This window comes from Taurulus bubalis (assembly GCF_910589615.1).
Source record: "Taurulus bubalis genome assembly, chromosome: 15".
Classification (NCBI taxonomy): domain Eukaryota; kingdom Metazoa; phylum Chordata; class Actinopteri; order Perciformes; family Cottidae; genus Taurulus; species Taurulus bubalis.
In genome coordinates, this window is record NC_136603.1 from 8,888,333 (window position 1) to 8,904,495 (window position 16,163).

The following is a 16,163-nucleotide window of genomic DNA, read 5'->3' on the forward strand; positions in this document are numbered from 1 at the left end:
TTGTTTTTTATTTTCTTTGGCATGAAAATATTGAATACGGATGTAAAACATCACCCATCTACTGTAAAATAAGTATAATATTTGAACGGACTTTCAGAAAAAGTTAATCCCAACTAGAAAGTAGGCTACAACAAGGAAGTGACAGTACAATAGCTTAACTATTAACGTGTGTGTTACAACATACAATTCGGAATTTGTATGTTTATGTAGGTTCTCCTGTGGCTATTTGCAGCAACATATTGTCACCTTCTGGTCCTTGAGTTGCACGGCAGGAGGTCAACCGGTTTGAGCTCCCAGTTTTCTCTCACACACACTGTGAGTTATGTTTGGCTAATAAGCTTAGCCGAGAACAGGTCATGTTAAAGTTAGAGGAAAGCCTAAGCAGATTTTGATATACTTTCCAAATCAGATTTTTGGTCAAATGTGGTGGTGTAACTTCTTTCCTTTTCCATTTTTAAACTCTTTCTTGGAGGCTAAATTGCTTGTTAAGATATTAAATTGGAGAAGTGTTCAATTGACTGTTTTGGTCTGTGCCGCATCTCTTTTCAGTCATATCAGTCTCCATAGTTTTGCAGTTGGTAGTCTTAGACGTAGTTGTTGAGCCTATAGCCACTGCTGGAAAGGGAATAAAGTGAGGGAGCGCGATTGTCCTTCAGGGCCTCGGGGGGCTTATAGGGCGGAGCGGGAGGGTATATGTGGTGGAAGGCAGGGGGAGGTGATAATGGTTGATTCCTCTGCATGTGGAGGGGCGGCCTCCGCGGCCTGTCACTGCTGCTGCTCCAGCATAGCACCAGTCCTCCGGTCAGACTGACGCAGGCCGAGGCGTAACCGAGGTACACGGCCAGGCCGATCTCATACTTCATCCCACTGGGAAGGAATGGGTCGTAGAAATCCATGATGACATCGTTGGTGGTCCAGGACACGGTGACCAGGCAGAGCAGGCCAGCACAGAGAAAACCTATCCCCCCACTTAACACCAGCGAAGACTTAATCATGTAATCACGGACAAAGCGGGTACACTTCATCCCCATCACCGAAACCAGAGATGCCAGGACTGAGGTGAAGCAGGAGAGCACCATGAGCGCCCGGGCAGCCTAAAGGGGAAGAGAAAAGACAAGCGCTTCAACATTGGGATTAAAACCCATTCGGATTGTAGCCTGTAGAGTTAGAAAAGTGCAACTGCTTGGTAATACCGAACCATCCAGCTATACATCTGCAAACCAATGCAAACAGTAGGGCAGCAACTAACTAAGAATGTTCATTATCTAATAATCTGCTGAATATTTTTCCCAATTAACGAATTAACTGTCTGAGTCCAAGGCAGCATCTTCAATTCCCTTATTTTCTCTGACCAATAGTTAAAACCCCAAAAATATTTAGTTTACAAGTATATGAAACAGAGAAAAGCAGCAAATCCTCACATTTGTTGAGCCTTTTTTACTTGAAAAACTACTGAAAAGATTATGCATGATCAAAATAGCAATTCATATTTTTTACTGTTTCCCATGATTTAATGCTTTGGATAAAAGCTTTCACTAAATGGTGAATGAGTAGTTACCTGCAGGTCGCGTGGCAGTGCCAGTAGAGATCTGTACAGCTCACACTGGTAAATGCCAGTGCTGTGCCATACACACTCCATCCACAGGCCTTTCATATAGGCGGTGCTTGTGATGATGTTGGAGCCCACGTAGGCTGTGCTGCGCCAGTGGGGGAGCAGAGTTGCAACAACAGTTCCTACCAACCCCAACAGCCCCAAGAAGAAGCCAAGGAGTTGAACCGCCGTGCTGGCCATGATTCGCTCACCGGGATGGACGTTCAAACTGCAAAGTACAGAGTTACATCTTTGAGTCACTGTTGATGAGCATGTAGGAGACATTTAAAAGCAATTGGATATCTCAAAAGCCAGGCTCATGAATATCGACTGGATCCAAAGATAACATAAGTAAAAAGACACAATCAACACACGGAAATGTCACCACATAAAAAAGAAACACTTTCAGAACAAAACTTCAGTCACGCAGGCTGAAGAGGAGGCTGGATTCCTCCTGTTATCTGCATGGTCCCCAGCAGTACAGTAAATTCCACTGAGCTTACATCCAGTCACAGAGTCTGAGCCATTCATCAAGTGTCTCCGAAGTGTGGGCAGAAATAGCTGTGGAAACTCTCTGGCACCGGTCTCTGGTGAGTGGCAGGTGACTGCATCTGTAACTAATGAGAGCAGTGTTCAGCTCCACCTGTTTAACGCTCTCCTCCGGAGCCGTCTATTTGTTAAGCTCCCCACCACCCCTCAGGAAGGAAAAAAGAGAGCGAGAGAGGAAATTAAACATTTACAGGAACCACCCAAGCTGAGAGTACTGTTATAAACCACTAACTTTGAAAAATGTTCACAGCTCTGCAGGGTATTTGCGAGAGAGGGACTGAATGACTTGATGACAGAGCACTGAGCCCAAAACTACGAGAATAAGGAATAGTAGTGACTTCTGTTATTACTTCTGTAATAACTAACCAACTCATATTATGTCCAATTTGATCTCTGACCTTGTACTACATTCATAAATTCACACATGACAATACAAATTCTACAACTGCCCAGGAAAGAAGAAACCCATTTGGTAGTTAAGCATTTACTTCTCAATGTTTTTTTTTTTACAGTGCAAGGTGAAAAAACCCTCAATAATGTAAGGACATATTTTTGAACAATTACTATCAAAGTCTCTAAAAAATACGTCAATAATTAAAATGTAATCAACTGACGAATAATACCCACTTAAATGCAAAATTCCCTGTTGTCCCGGCAAGAATGAAACAGTGACTTTAAATGTCAAAACAAAGAAACCAAACTGCGCTCATAGATTGTTTAACTTCCTCAGAGAACAGTGGGTTATTACAAAAGCCTGACTGTTGTTCAGTGTTAGAACTGGCACTGTTGGGGCCTCTTTAAATATCGGATACAAGCCTCATTGTGTTGACTTAATGATTGACTACACTGAAGGCATAACTAGTGAGCAATAGGGAACAAAGGCAGGGCTGTGACAAACATCTTGTTTTGACTGTTGGTTTACCCACAAATCAGCCCACCCGAGAGCAACGCCAATGTAATATTCATATACCTTTTCACATTTCACTGTTTAGTAAAAACCCTCCACACTTGGATACTCACCACTAAGGTCTCAAGAAGACTACAGCTCCATGGTCACAGGTGTCCAGATGGTGCACGTCCAAATAAATAGGCCATTGGCACTGATTCCTCACTGTCCAGCTCCTTCTGTCTCTACTGCTGCCTCAAAAGTCTTTGTGTCTATGCTGCAGGATTGTCAGATATGTGACTGGTCAGTGTGAGATATCGTCGTCATCATCCCCGTCAGCATCAGGAGCATCACATTAGAGATGACATGAGAGACAGTCCTGGTGATGGCTCGTCGCTCTCGACAGATAAACCCGCAGACCCGGAGGCAAGCAGAGTGTTTCCAAGCAGAGACAGACAGAAGAGATATTGTCCTCACTGGTTTTGCTGTTTTTTTATCCTCAATAATTAAGCTCTATGGAGCTCCACATCTGTTGAATGGAGAACAGACAAAATTAAAAGAAAGAATGAAAAAAGCACGACGACTTAATCAGTGCTTCAACTTCTAAGCAACATGAATATACATCAACTACAATCAGCAGTAAAAAGCAACACTGCAAAGTTGATAGCAAACTATACTTCATAGTTATGTACTACTGTATGTGTGTGTGGTACATACTGTTCTGCAAGCCAGGTGAGGTCGTTCAAAACGGCAGCTTTATCTCCGGGTTCCTCTGAGGTCCATCTTCTTCCGTTGCAGTTCTTCTTCTCTCTCTTCCCCTCTGTGCCCCGGGCGTAACCTACCGTGACATCCTGTTGGTATACAAGGGCAATTTCCCAGCCCTTCCCTTGGTACCTTTGCGTAGTATTCGGTTCTCTGCGAGAGCTCTATAGAGAAGGGATGATCCTCTCCAAGGTCTGCCTGTGGGAGACGCCATTTGAATGTGGAACACTTAATAGTCTTAGTTAAGCAGAATAATCCTGTGATTAGCAGCTGAGCATAGCTGGTCTGTTGTGCACAGCGCTGGAGGATAACACACAATTATAATGGTGTGTGTAGTACGGGCCTTCATTTTTTGTTTTGTGTGTGTGTGTGTATTTGTGTCTTGCTGGACTCTTTTTACACACTGCACATACCTTTTCAACAACATATATGTGCGGCTATACACAACATTTTTTAAATATAGTACACACCAGCATATCTGTAGAGGTCCTGCACTCCCAGACAGGTGTTGGTCATTCTGGCTGATTAGATCATGAATTAAGTAACGCCACATTAATAGCACAGGCCAGTTTCCCCATCCTAGTGAGTGATATCATACCCGTGGGGGTGTTGTATAGGGCCTTTGGGATAATTGGCTATGCAGTAAAGCAAAAATAAAGATGGTTCACAAGTAAGTAATTGAGTGGAAAAAGCCAACTTATATATATATATATAAGTTGTATATATATATAAGTTGTATATTTATATATATATAAGTTGTATATATATATATATATATATATATATATATATATATATATATATATATATATATATATATATATCAGATATATCAGATACATGTAATATCAGATACATGTAATAGAATATTCCGTTATTTATGATTTAACTGATATTTGACATTTATGTATATATATAGTTATATATATATATATATATCAATATATATCAATATATATCAATATATATATATATATATATATATATATATATATATATATATATATATATATATATATATATATATATATCAAATGGAATATTCTATTACCTTTATCTGACGGCTCAACTTTACACACTTCTTATATACAGTAGATGGTTAGTCGCATTAATTAGCAAAATAAATATTACTGTATACAGCATTACTATTGTCACGCTATCAAGTAGAGGCCACCTGGTCTACTTTACTACAACAGTAGTAATTTGCACCTGAGAAACTTCTCAATTAATATTTGGAATACTTTACTTTTGATTGTGGTATTAAAGTGCCTCATGGATACTTCACTGAACATGTGTCTTCTCTTCTCCCCGTAAAGACGACACAGGGGAGAAACTCACGAGCAGACCTCAGTCTAAACCACTTTGTTTCGCGCCGTTGTCCGACACCGACTCATCAGAGACAGCTAGCTTAGTTAGTCTCAGGTGAATCAACCACAGCTCACTTTTACTGCCTTTCGACGCCACTAAGTTAACAATACTGGTAAGATACTGTATTAACTATGAGCTCATATTCCTATTAATTATATGCCTTCGTCAGTGACTACGTGAACATGAATGTTAATGAAACTATATTCTGGTTTGTGAAGAGTTATCTTCATCAGTTTAGGTAGGTTAGCTTAGCTTAGCTCGTAATACTGACTTTGCTAGTTTTCCCCTGAAAGGATATATTTTTTTAATTGTTTTAATTTGCCCATCTTGTTTAATACAGTGTACGTCATGGTGAGGAAAGACACCAGACACGTCCTGAAGTACACGCTGACACACAGATCCTACAAGAGGACTCGTAGTCGGCCTCGTCCAACCAGAACCATCGTGACCCGCAGCCAGTGTTCCGGTCACCCCGGCTTCTTCCACCGGCTCCCGGCAGAGGTGTCCGCCATGATCCTGGATAAACTGTCCGGTAGGTGGAACACCATTTTCACTACACGTCTCTTGGTAGTAGTTCATGTATTTTGCTGACTTTAGTCCCTTTGTACTGTAACTAAACATCTTGAGGATAAGAAGAAGAAAGAAATACCACATACTTTTCCCTGGTGCTTTGTTATGTGTTTGTCGTCACTCAAAGGATATTTTAAATGTAAGACTTGTTGTACTTGTAGTAATTATGAAAATATTACTATATTATTATTATTATACAATTATTCCACTACTTTTAAGTTAGTGAAGAAGATAAAACTGTATTTTCAGTCTACATATTTGAAAATCTGTTTATTTTCAATGAACATTTTAATTTAAATATTTGTAAATGTGTGAGATAAAAAGATAAAGAGAAAAACGTGTATGTTTTTGTCAGTGCTGGAGATCAGTGTGCTCAGCATGGTGTCCAAGGAAACCACAAGTTACATTTTGGACTACATCTCCACCCTGGCCTGGAAGAATAGAACAATCCTTCAAAGCTTTCACCACTCCACCTGCCTTGAGCAGAGATCCACTATTGGACACTACCGAGACCTGGGTACGTGGATTTTCAATATTAGCTGAATGCTTTATGCTGTATAGCTCCTCTCCAGACCGTATACAGGGCGAGATTTATAATGAACAACCTGTTGATCTGTGGCAGGCAAATTGCCTCTCTTATCATTTAACCTACACTTGAATGGCCACCTTACTATGGACAAGTCACACTGTCAAGTGAAGGGATAGGAAAGACCAACATCTATTGATTTAATTTGATAATGTGCTTTTTGTGTTCAATGTCTCAGGTTTGTTGTTCAAGAGATGTACCCTGTTGCTACCAACAAAGGACAGGTTGAAGTTCATCTTTAGCAAGTTTTCACAGGTAAGAAAAGGAGAGGTAAGAGCAAGGTTAGATCGTTTAATGACAAAAATGTATTACACCAGGTGAAACTTTATGATTTGAATAAACTGTAAGACCAGTCCTAAAAAGGCTATATGGTTTACACAGTGTAATAGTGAATAGTATTCAGCCCTAATATCTATTGATCATTACCTATGCTGATAATAAGGCAACATAAATAAACTTGTCCCACTGATCTGTTTCAGATTCCCTGCTTTGTGTTGGAGCAGTGTTTAGCACCAGACTGCATTGGCTTCTCCAGCTACGGAGTCTTCCTCCAGGTGATGGCCTCTAAAAAGATGAACAATTGTGTAATAAACTGAAGCGTGGTTGTGATTAAAAGAAATGTTGAAACAAATATGGCTGTGGATGGGTAAACTCCAGGTAGAAACACAGAATATATGTATGGTTGGAAAATCGTAGGCTTCTTATGAATCATGTCTCACCTTTCTGTCACGTCCCAGGGCCTGAAAACAATTTGGCAAGGAAATATTACTCTTTTCTGTTCTTTAAAATGTTAAGTTATGTTCTGTTGAATACTTCACAGACACTGATCGCAGGGTGGGATGAGCTGGAGTGCCACAGAGTGTTCAACTTCCTGAGCGAGCTCACAAATCTGCTGCAAAAAATAGAGGCAGTCATCACTGGAAAACCAGGTGTGTGTGTGTGTGTGTGTGTGTGTGTGTGTGTGTGTGTGTGTGTGTGTGTGTGCGTCTCAAGGCCTGGAAGTGAAAGTATTGCTTAATATGGAACAGGACAGAGTAGAAGTGTAATATGGGGTGCAGTCCCATCAGAGAGGATTGTTCTACTACAGTTACTGTGTAAACATTTACCTGTATCATATGGAGCAGTGGGTGTTATAAAGTAGGAGTGACTAACTTTACACTTTTTTTTTTTTTTTTTTACCTTTTCCTCTTGAGCCTTGTGAAAGTATTAAAAGACATGATCCAAAAAAGCATGATCCTTTATTCCTTTGTCTGTCCTCAGGTGTGCGGTGGTTCCAAAAGATGCAGCTCCGTCTATTCTGCCGCCAGGTTCTGTTGGACCCGTGGTCGAACCAGCCAGAGTGTCAATTCTGGCTGACGCAACTCCTGAAGCCTTGGCCCCTGGTCAGCCAGGCACACTTGCTGTTTGTCCTCTATGGACCTCTGATGCCTGAGGGTAAGTGTGGCATGTGTTTATTTGACTTTACGGGAACATGTTTATCGGGCTGATTTTAGTTTAGCTGAGAATTAAGTGTATGGATTGGTTTACTCTGAAAACACGATCCGACTATAATCCTCTTTGCTGACAGTAAGCGCTGTACGATATAGTTAAGAAAAGCAACAAACAAATCATAGCATAGTGGTGAGTTTAGTGTGAAAATTATTTGCTTTCTTCACCAGACCAAAAAAAAAGACTCCTACCTCTTGGCTGTGTTTGATAATGTATTATAATTGCATTGAAATACAATATTAGGTAATCTGTTTGAACAACCAAAAGTGGTCAGTCGTTAAAAGCAAAGTAAAGTAGTATTATGAGACCCACATAAACACCCTATAGTGTCTACATTTGGCTTGCCTCCTATTCAGCTTGTCTGTTTTTCCCCCATATAGATGAGGTATAGCATGACACAGTTATTAAGGCGCTCTCCTCCATGCAGGCACCTTCGGCTGGCAGGATCTGGTGGAGAGGGGGCTGCCTCACAGCGCCCTGTGGGATCTGGCCAGGGCCATCCTCCTGCTCTTCGGCAAACTGGAAGCCAAATGCCAGACCGCCAATTCCCTGCTGGCAATCTTGGAGGAGCTCATTGGTACCGTACTTCCGTGGTCCTCAAATGTTTTCACGTCACAGATAAAAACACATTAGTCTTACAGATCCCCCACATGTGATAAGCAATATAACTAATGGTAGATATTGTCCTCCTCCTGATAATCTCCAGTCATTCCTCATCCATGGCATGTGGAGAACGTGGCTCGTCTGTTGGTGCTGTGTGGCAGCAATCTCTGCTACACCGTCCTAGCCAGCAAGGCTATCAATGGACGACTTCTGGAAATCTCCAGACTGATTGTGTACATCATACTGGTGAGAATACAAGTTATCATATCATCAGCTCAAGGAAATTAGCTTATATTTTTGTTATTAGTGGTATGTTGGACAATTATTGTCTTTTAATTGAAAAGCAGGTGTAGGCCAGCATTGTCAGTTATCTCTGATTTAATACAATGCAGTTAGACTACATAGTCATTGTACAGTTGATTAATAGCAGATTAAACATAGATTCAGAACAAGTGTGCATCCAGGAATAGCTTAAGGCCGACAGTAAATGAGTCATCTTAAATTCATCACCTATTGCTTTGCCCTGGTGGGACTCATTTTGCCATGTCTGCTTATTCCTATTCAGGGTCAGGGGGCTGGAGCCTGACCCAGCATGCTCTAAGTAGAAGGCAGGGACCTACTCAGACAGATCTCTCTCCTATTGAAACAGTCTCCAGTCACCTCACTGTCCCCTGTGGGCTGTTAGAGTCACTTGGGCTGTCCATGGTGCTAAATTTAATGAGTTGTTCTGTTCCCTCCTCAATGGGCCGCCATAACAGTTTATTTAAACGCGCCAGTATCAGCCTTCAGAAACAGCAGAGTGAAGTGGTTGATATAATGGGTTGTTCTCACTGTTAACATTGTGTGCAAATGTTTCTCTCGACTGTATTTTATTATATGCTCGATTTCCTTGATGTTGATTGAAATTTTGTGACCAATTGGACTTTGTTAATTTGGACTCTTGGTGGGAGACTCAGTGCCAGGTAACTGTTGCACAATACCAGGACCTTGGAACTGACACACCTTATTTAAATTATTATTAACTTACAGTTGTTCATTTCATGAATTAAATCTACGACATCATATGTGCTACGAAAAGGCATATCGGTTCAGCTTTCTCTTTTGTACGGCTTCATCCTTAGGTGTGTGAGAAAGACGGCTATCACATGACGTGGGCGGTGAAAATGGTGCAGCAGATCTGCAAGGTCTTCAGCACGGCTCCCGAAAGGTTCTGCTTCATCCAACAACTGGAGAACATGTTTTCCGAGGTCACCAGGGAGTTTTTCGAGTTTTCTGTAACAGGTGAGGTGGAACCGCTTCCTGGAGTTTAAATAAAATAAGAATCTTTCAAAATGAATCTTGAAAAAACTGTGAAGAAAATGGCCATACCATGCTATTGTGATATTGCAATCATAAAAGAATGTAGAAAAATAACTACAGCATTAAAATTATGAGAAAATCTACCGTAGTAAAATATTGAAAAATAACCAAACATAAAGGGAATCGCATTATTAGAAGAGATCGTGCAAACCGTGTTGAAGAGCAGGCAGATTTTATTAGTTACCGAGAACAATATGTTAAATAACAGATGTGGAGATGTACAACCATGAATAAAATATGTAATCTATGTATGTTTTCTGCATCTAGAGTAAAAGCATTTAAGTGTATTCAGGGTGTGTGTGAGTGGTAGTAGGGAAAATGATATTACCTGCAGTGTGGACCGTTTTGTTTTGAACGTCTGTGTGTTGATGGGTGGCGGTGTGTGCGTGTGTGTGTGTGTTTGTGTGTTGATGGGTGGCTGTGGGTCTGCGTGTGTGTGTGTTTGTGTGTTGATGGGTGGCTGTGGGTCTGCGTGTGTGTGTGTTGATGGGTGGCTGTGGGTCTGCGTGTGTGTGTGTTTGTGTGTTGATGGGTGGCTGTGGGTGACAGCTCAGACTGATGACATTTACTGGGAACTCCTAATTGTTCTTTTTTAATTGAACATATTTTTCAGGTCTCTTTTTGTTTCAATTTTCGGCACCTAAAGCAAACCCTTATTACTCTGCCTTTGATTACACCCCACCTTGTATTTTTGCACCAATTTTATCTCAATGGGCAATGATGCACCTGGAGTCGTGTATTCATGACATCATTTAACTCTCTGCTAATGTGAACATATGGAAAAGGCAATCTTCCTAATTATATTTGTAATGGGTCTATTTGCAGTTAACAACTCAAGCTGAGAGTGATGTTTCAGATTGTTTAATTTATTGACTTTTAAACTGAGGTAAAAATTAGAAAAGACAAACATCATTTTACGTAGTAGAAATGTTTCTTCTTGTATTCTTCTATTGTGACCACCTAGATTTATCTTGCCACTCCAATGGGTGGGGTTTGAACACCTACAGTGCCTCTGGTTCACATTAAAAGCAATATAACAAGTAATTAATGGCATCATGTGTTTTCAGGAAACCTTCTTGAGGACAGGGAGACTTTCCAGACCCTGTGTTTCCTCCTGGACTCCAGTGCTCGCTTCCACACTAAATTCCTCCACATGTTCCTCAAATAGGAAAGATGCAGATAAAGTGACACGAGGAAGAAGAGTTGGGGAAGAAACAAACGTCAATAATGAAGGGGTTAACTAAAGATGTGAACGAAAGAGAGTGAGGGACCTTAATAACAATAGTACAGTATTGTTATTGTTCGTACAGTAAGACTTGCCATGGTATTCCTGAACGTTTGGAGGTTTACAGTTCATTATATACTATAAACAGAACAGTGTTTTTTTAGGTTGAAAATATAGCTGTTTCATTGCTTATCCAAACAGCATGGTTATTTATACACATTTTATATTTATTCAAATGTTTTTAAATCCTGCTCTTCTTAAACATCTTGCATGTTAGTGTTTAGAAACTGTATTTTTTTATTTTTATTAACAGCAATATTTATTGATATTTAGTATTTATTCACATTGAGCCTTTCTGTAAATATAGTTGTAATTCAATGATTGTATTGTTTTTGCATAATTTATAAAATTGGTATTTTCATATATCATTTGTGTTTTTTAAAGGCAGAATTTTCTGGCTGCCTTCTTACAAATATAAACACAGCACAAACTCAGCAACAAACTTTTATTGCCCTACAGGTAGTATATTATATATATATTATATACAATATTCAGCACTGACAGCAATTTAAATAAAAGTTCAGTTAATGAAATTTGTCACGAGTCATGGGATGAAAATACAAATGTTTGAATGTTGCTTTATACAGAAACAACATCAGTCAGTAAGGATGCACCACATAGGTAACTTACTATTAGCGGCCACCCTAAATATTCACATGAGAGAGTAGTAATATACCAATTACAATGTTAGAAGGATTTTGTTGTTTCAACAAAACATGGTGTCAAAGTCGTAGCATGCACAGGAAGTACTAGACTATTTGACCTTGACATTTAAGTGTGATGAGTACTCCAAAGTGGTAAATTAGACCCAGTCACCACAGACACATTGTGTCAACGGTCACAGGCATTTCAGTCATTCACGTGTTCATTGTTTTGATGTGATCTGACGGAAGAAACAAACAAAGATAGCTTTTTTAAATGACATCTGGTTGTGCTTTCTTTGTATGTGACGGATTTGGAGGGGGACAGGAAACCATGAAACTGATACAAACATTTATTTATCAAGATTTCAAAACCAAATCTGATCTTATTTGTGGCATTTCTTTGCAAAAATACGACAGATTTGGAGTGTGTTTGATGGCTAGTAATTTACACAACACATAATACGCTTTACGTTCAAATTGGACAAGGGGAGGTCAAAGATAACTGGACGCTCTACAGCACAGAACATAGAATTGGATGGGATTTATTTCTGTAATTGAGTCATTTTAATATTACATTATTTTCTCTTGAGTGTTGTACAGTCACAAACACCTATTGTTTGGGTAATGGTCAATTGGCCTACCATGACTTAAATCCCACCCAGGGAGATGCTGAGATACAGTCTACCACCACAATGATGATGATACTTACTGTGCAATTTGTTCTATGGATATGAACAAAGACATGTCTTAATACAGACAGCACTTGATACATTGACATTCAAATCTTTGCACAATTTAACACAGCCTTTTTATTTCTTCCGGCCTAGTTTGACAGTTTAATCAATGTTCCTGAACAGACATTACCTTGCAGCCAGTCAAGCCCTTCCTGGAGGCCCTCTCCTTTGATAGCATTGCTGGCGCTGAAAATACACAAGGAGATGTCAAGAAGTTAATCTCCTTCTGGCACGCGTTCACTTTCTTATGACTTTTCTCGGATCCTGGCTGTTTAAAGCTGTCCTGCTCTTAATCCATCTGCCTTCCATCTGTCTAATGAGTAAACAGGATGGCAAACACATGTATATAAACTAATCGTGCTTTTAAACAGCTGCAGGTTGCTGTGCCTCTTAATAATGTTTAACCCGAGCCACGGAAAAGGACGAACAAGCAGAGATTGAGGAACAGGCCCCAGGAAGGAGTGAGTAAGTATGCATGGTCACTTTATAGTCTCGGTTTAAGACTTTAAGCCGCCAGTCCGGAGGCACAACATGTTGCGGATGGGGAAGGGACAGGGCTCGGCTCAGTTCAGCATATTTAATCCAAGTGCACTTCCCTCAAGACCATCTAACGCTAGCATGATTCCTCTGTCCGTTGTACGACTGTATGTGTGAAACAAGGACCTTAAGTGAGAATCAGAAGAGATAATAAACTAAATATTGATTTGGACTGACAGTGCACAGCCTGTTTTGGGGGAGGGGGAGATACAAAGACAGATATTTTACCAGATGTGCCAGGGTTTGTCTTTGATGTTCTCTAAAGACAACATCTGGGAGACCTTGACAGAAGACACGGCATCCCGCAGATCCATCTTGTTAGCAAAGAACAATACAGGCATCTTTTTGCTGCGGATATCTGGATTTTAAATCAGACATGTTTTTTACTTGAAAGTATGCTGGACAGTAAAACACGTGGTTTTAACATGCCAGATACAGGCAATGAGGACACTGAAACTGAATCCCAGGACACAGTTAGCAGTAATGCTAATGGCAATACAATTGGAAATGTTCACTAAAATGGCATCGTTTCTATTGCACACATTTCACAACATGAACCCTTAACTATGCTTGATAACATAGTTTACAAAAGGCCTAACATATGAGATGTATAGAATATGCCAATCATGCCTTTAACAGGAAGTTAATGTGTCTTTATACACGAGGAGTTCCTTCACGTACCTTCGTGGTTGAGAAGAGTATCTAGTTCCTCTTTGGCAACAACCATTCTCAGTTTGTCACCGCTGTCAATGACAAATATGATGGCATGACTTTCTCTGAGGAGGACAGAAGAAGAAGTTAGAATGGACACAGAGTATTGGGACTGCGACACGTTTTAATATTTGATGAGTCTCATACTTGTAGTAATGCTCCCATAAGTTCCTGTATCTGCTCTGCCCAGACATATCAAAGACTGTAAAAGATAGGCTGCATTCAGAGAAAGAGAGAGAGAAAAAGAGAGAACAAGACAGCTTAAAATGTGTTTTTTTATTCCACGTCTGTGAATTAGTCAAAAAACAATACATATGCACAATCGGCTGTAAAATTCTACCTTGAACTCTTGAACTTTTCAATGTTGAAGCCAATTGTTGGGACTATTTCTTGTGCCTGTGTCTGCATTCCCACACACACATGCACAGAGACACACACACGCGCATGCACGCACACACACAAACACACAAAAACAGACAAGTAACGGCAAAAGTATGTCAACAAGAAAATAGTATGAGTAAAGTATGATACGGGCTTTACCTGACTAACATGTTTCCAGTCGGGTGACAGTGGGCCTAAATGATTCGAATGCTGTAAACAAGCAATCAGTGAATGCTTGCAGATAAATAAAGGAGATTTTGACAGGCCTTGTCACAATATTTATCCTCAATGATAATGATATATGATTTTTAAACTACCGTACACACAGTACACAAACGCCTCTTATAATAACTCTGTTTCATGGACTTACATTAGAGGGTTTGAGTTGGTTGATGATGGTAGTTTTGCCGCTGTTGTCCAGTCCCAAACACAAAACATTGACTTCTTTCTTCCTCAGGCCGAGCCAGCCCGACAGTTTATCCAGCAGCCCCATTAGACTTGACCGACGCTATACCATTTAAATGTTTACCGCATCACCCCATTAATGTACAGTCGGACGACAAAATTGTCAATAATGATACACATAGCCATGGATAGTGTGTTCCAAGTACCTGCTGTGTGTAGTGTCCCAGGCTGAGATGCCGCCTGGGCTTCCCAGCTTGGGACAGGTAATCCTATTAAGGCGAATTAAGCTCTTTGAACCACCCGGTGACCTCACCGTGGAGTATGGAGCTTTCCAGGCCCCGCCATCCTGATGCATTTGATTTACTCGTCTAACACCTAACCTTACATTATTGTAATTGGAGCCGCTATCTGTTGTGTCAGACTGTTTGCTTCACACTAATTTCAGCAATCTGGGATAAAGTGATGATGTAAATCGACAAAGGAATTAGAAATAACGGACTCAAATGGCACAGTAAGATAGGAGGTCGTAAATATCTTAAAATGTGGTCACTATAAACTATATGTATGAGGACATATTCAAGCATATGAAAGGATGAGGATGAGGAAAACTCTTAGCAGAGGATTTGGGCATCGCACATCTCAGGGCCAGAGCAGGTCAGTGGGCCAACAGCTCCATCTTTTGGTTATCCGTTCTGTGTACGACTTCATGGAAGAAACCAGGTTCATATTTATGTATTAACCTGGTATGTAACCTTGAAATATTTGAGAATAATGTACACAAAAGCTGTATGAATATATATATATGGGGCCAGCTCTGAGATTTTAATGAGGTGAGGTTTATCCTTAATTTTAGAGTTTAATTTCACAACTTAAAAGAATCAATGCTGTTTTGATTTTTTGTTAAAGAAAGGCAACACAATTAAATGAGCAGTCAACCACCAGAACTGTTCATCTTTATTTGCAAATAAATATCCGCTGTAACTGCCTCTTACAGTGTGCAAGATCTACAACATCTCTTTGGAAATTATAAAAAAATAAAATACAAGAATTATAAGTATACTTGTACTTTGTACAAAAGAACGTTCTAACATTGCTCAGCAGTAGAACATGCTAAACAAACAGCATCTGATATTCTCCTTATTCTGTAGAGGGGTGGTGGAGGTGAGCGTGTGTGTGCAAATCTGTGTGTGTTTGGATGTGTGCGGACACCTTTTTTCTGATTCCTGCGGGCCTGGATGCATAACTACGCTGCGGCCGAAAGGCACAGATCTCTGGATCCCGTTTGCCTTCGACATTCATCATCAACTCAAACTAATGGCTAGGTCCTGTAACGGCACTGAAACGTACAAACCACTCTAAAGTGTTTCTGTCTTGCATGGTTAACAGACTATAAGGCATTCTGTGTGCGTGTGTGTGTGTGTGTGTGTGTGTGTGTGTGTGTGTGTGTGTGTGTGTGTGTGTGTGTGTGTGCGTGTATGTGTTTGTTACTGTTGATAATAGAATGACACATGATGAGTTATGATGCTGCTGTTTATGTTCATTCTCTCTCTCTGCCATCCTAAAGGTCCCTCACTGTCTCTGCTGGACAGCTTTGTCCTGATCACACGAACCAAACACTACTGCCTTTTCTCACCGATTTCCATCCACCAGGTTGTAGCTACTCCTGCTATCCCCCGCTCAACTAACTATAATTATATTCTGCAG

The 16,163-nt window shown here is 40.3% G+C and overlaps 3 protein-coding genes across 3 annotated transcripts; 1 reads left to right on the forward strand and 2 right to left on the reverse strand.

The window, feature by feature from the left end:
• Window positions 1-584: 584 nt before the first annotated feature.
• LOC306748155 (claudin-14-like) lies at window positions 585-1,792 on the reverse strand (the record flags this gene model as incomplete). The annotated part of the gene is made up of 2 exons (XM_079231286.1): window positions 585-1,094; window positions 1,559-1,792. The coding sequence occupies 2 exons, from the start codon at window positions 1,790-1,792 to the stop codon at window positions 585-587; spliced, it is 744 nt and encodes a 247-aa protein (XP_079087412.1).
• Window positions 1,793-5,504: 3,712 nt separating this feature from the next.
• On the forward strand, window positions 5,505-10,930 carry LOC306747522 (F-box only protein 47-like; the record flags this gene model as incomplete). Its single annotated transcript, XM_079230579.1, has 10 exons — window positions 5,505-5,688; window positions 6,082-6,243; window positions 6,491-6,567; window positions 6,792-6,866; window positions 7,133-7,241; window positions 7,573-7,746; window positions 8,228-8,377; window positions 8,507-8,649; window positions 9,525-9,684; window positions 10,830-10,930. 10 exons carry the CDS (start codon window positions 5,505-5,507, stop codon window positions 10,928-10,930), a joined length of 1,335 nt encoding a protein of 444 aa, XP_079086705.1.
• A 1,466-nt stretch (window positions 10,931-12,396) lies between these two features.
• On the reverse strand, window positions 12,397-14,547 carry LOC306747524 (ADP-ribosylation factor-like protein 6; the record flags this gene model as incomplete). Its single annotated transcript, XM_079230581.1, has 8 exons — window positions 12,397-12,413; window positions 12,556-12,611; window positions 13,191-13,320; window positions 13,644-13,738; window positions 13,821-13,889; window positions 14,014-14,075; window positions 14,214-14,264; window positions 14,425-14,547. The coding sequence occupies 8 exons, from the start codon at window positions 14,545-14,547 to the stop codon at window positions 12,397-12,399; spliced, it is 603 nt and encodes a 200-aa protein (XP_079086707.1).
• Between the last annotated feature and the right edge of the window lie 1,616 nt (window positions 14,548-16,163).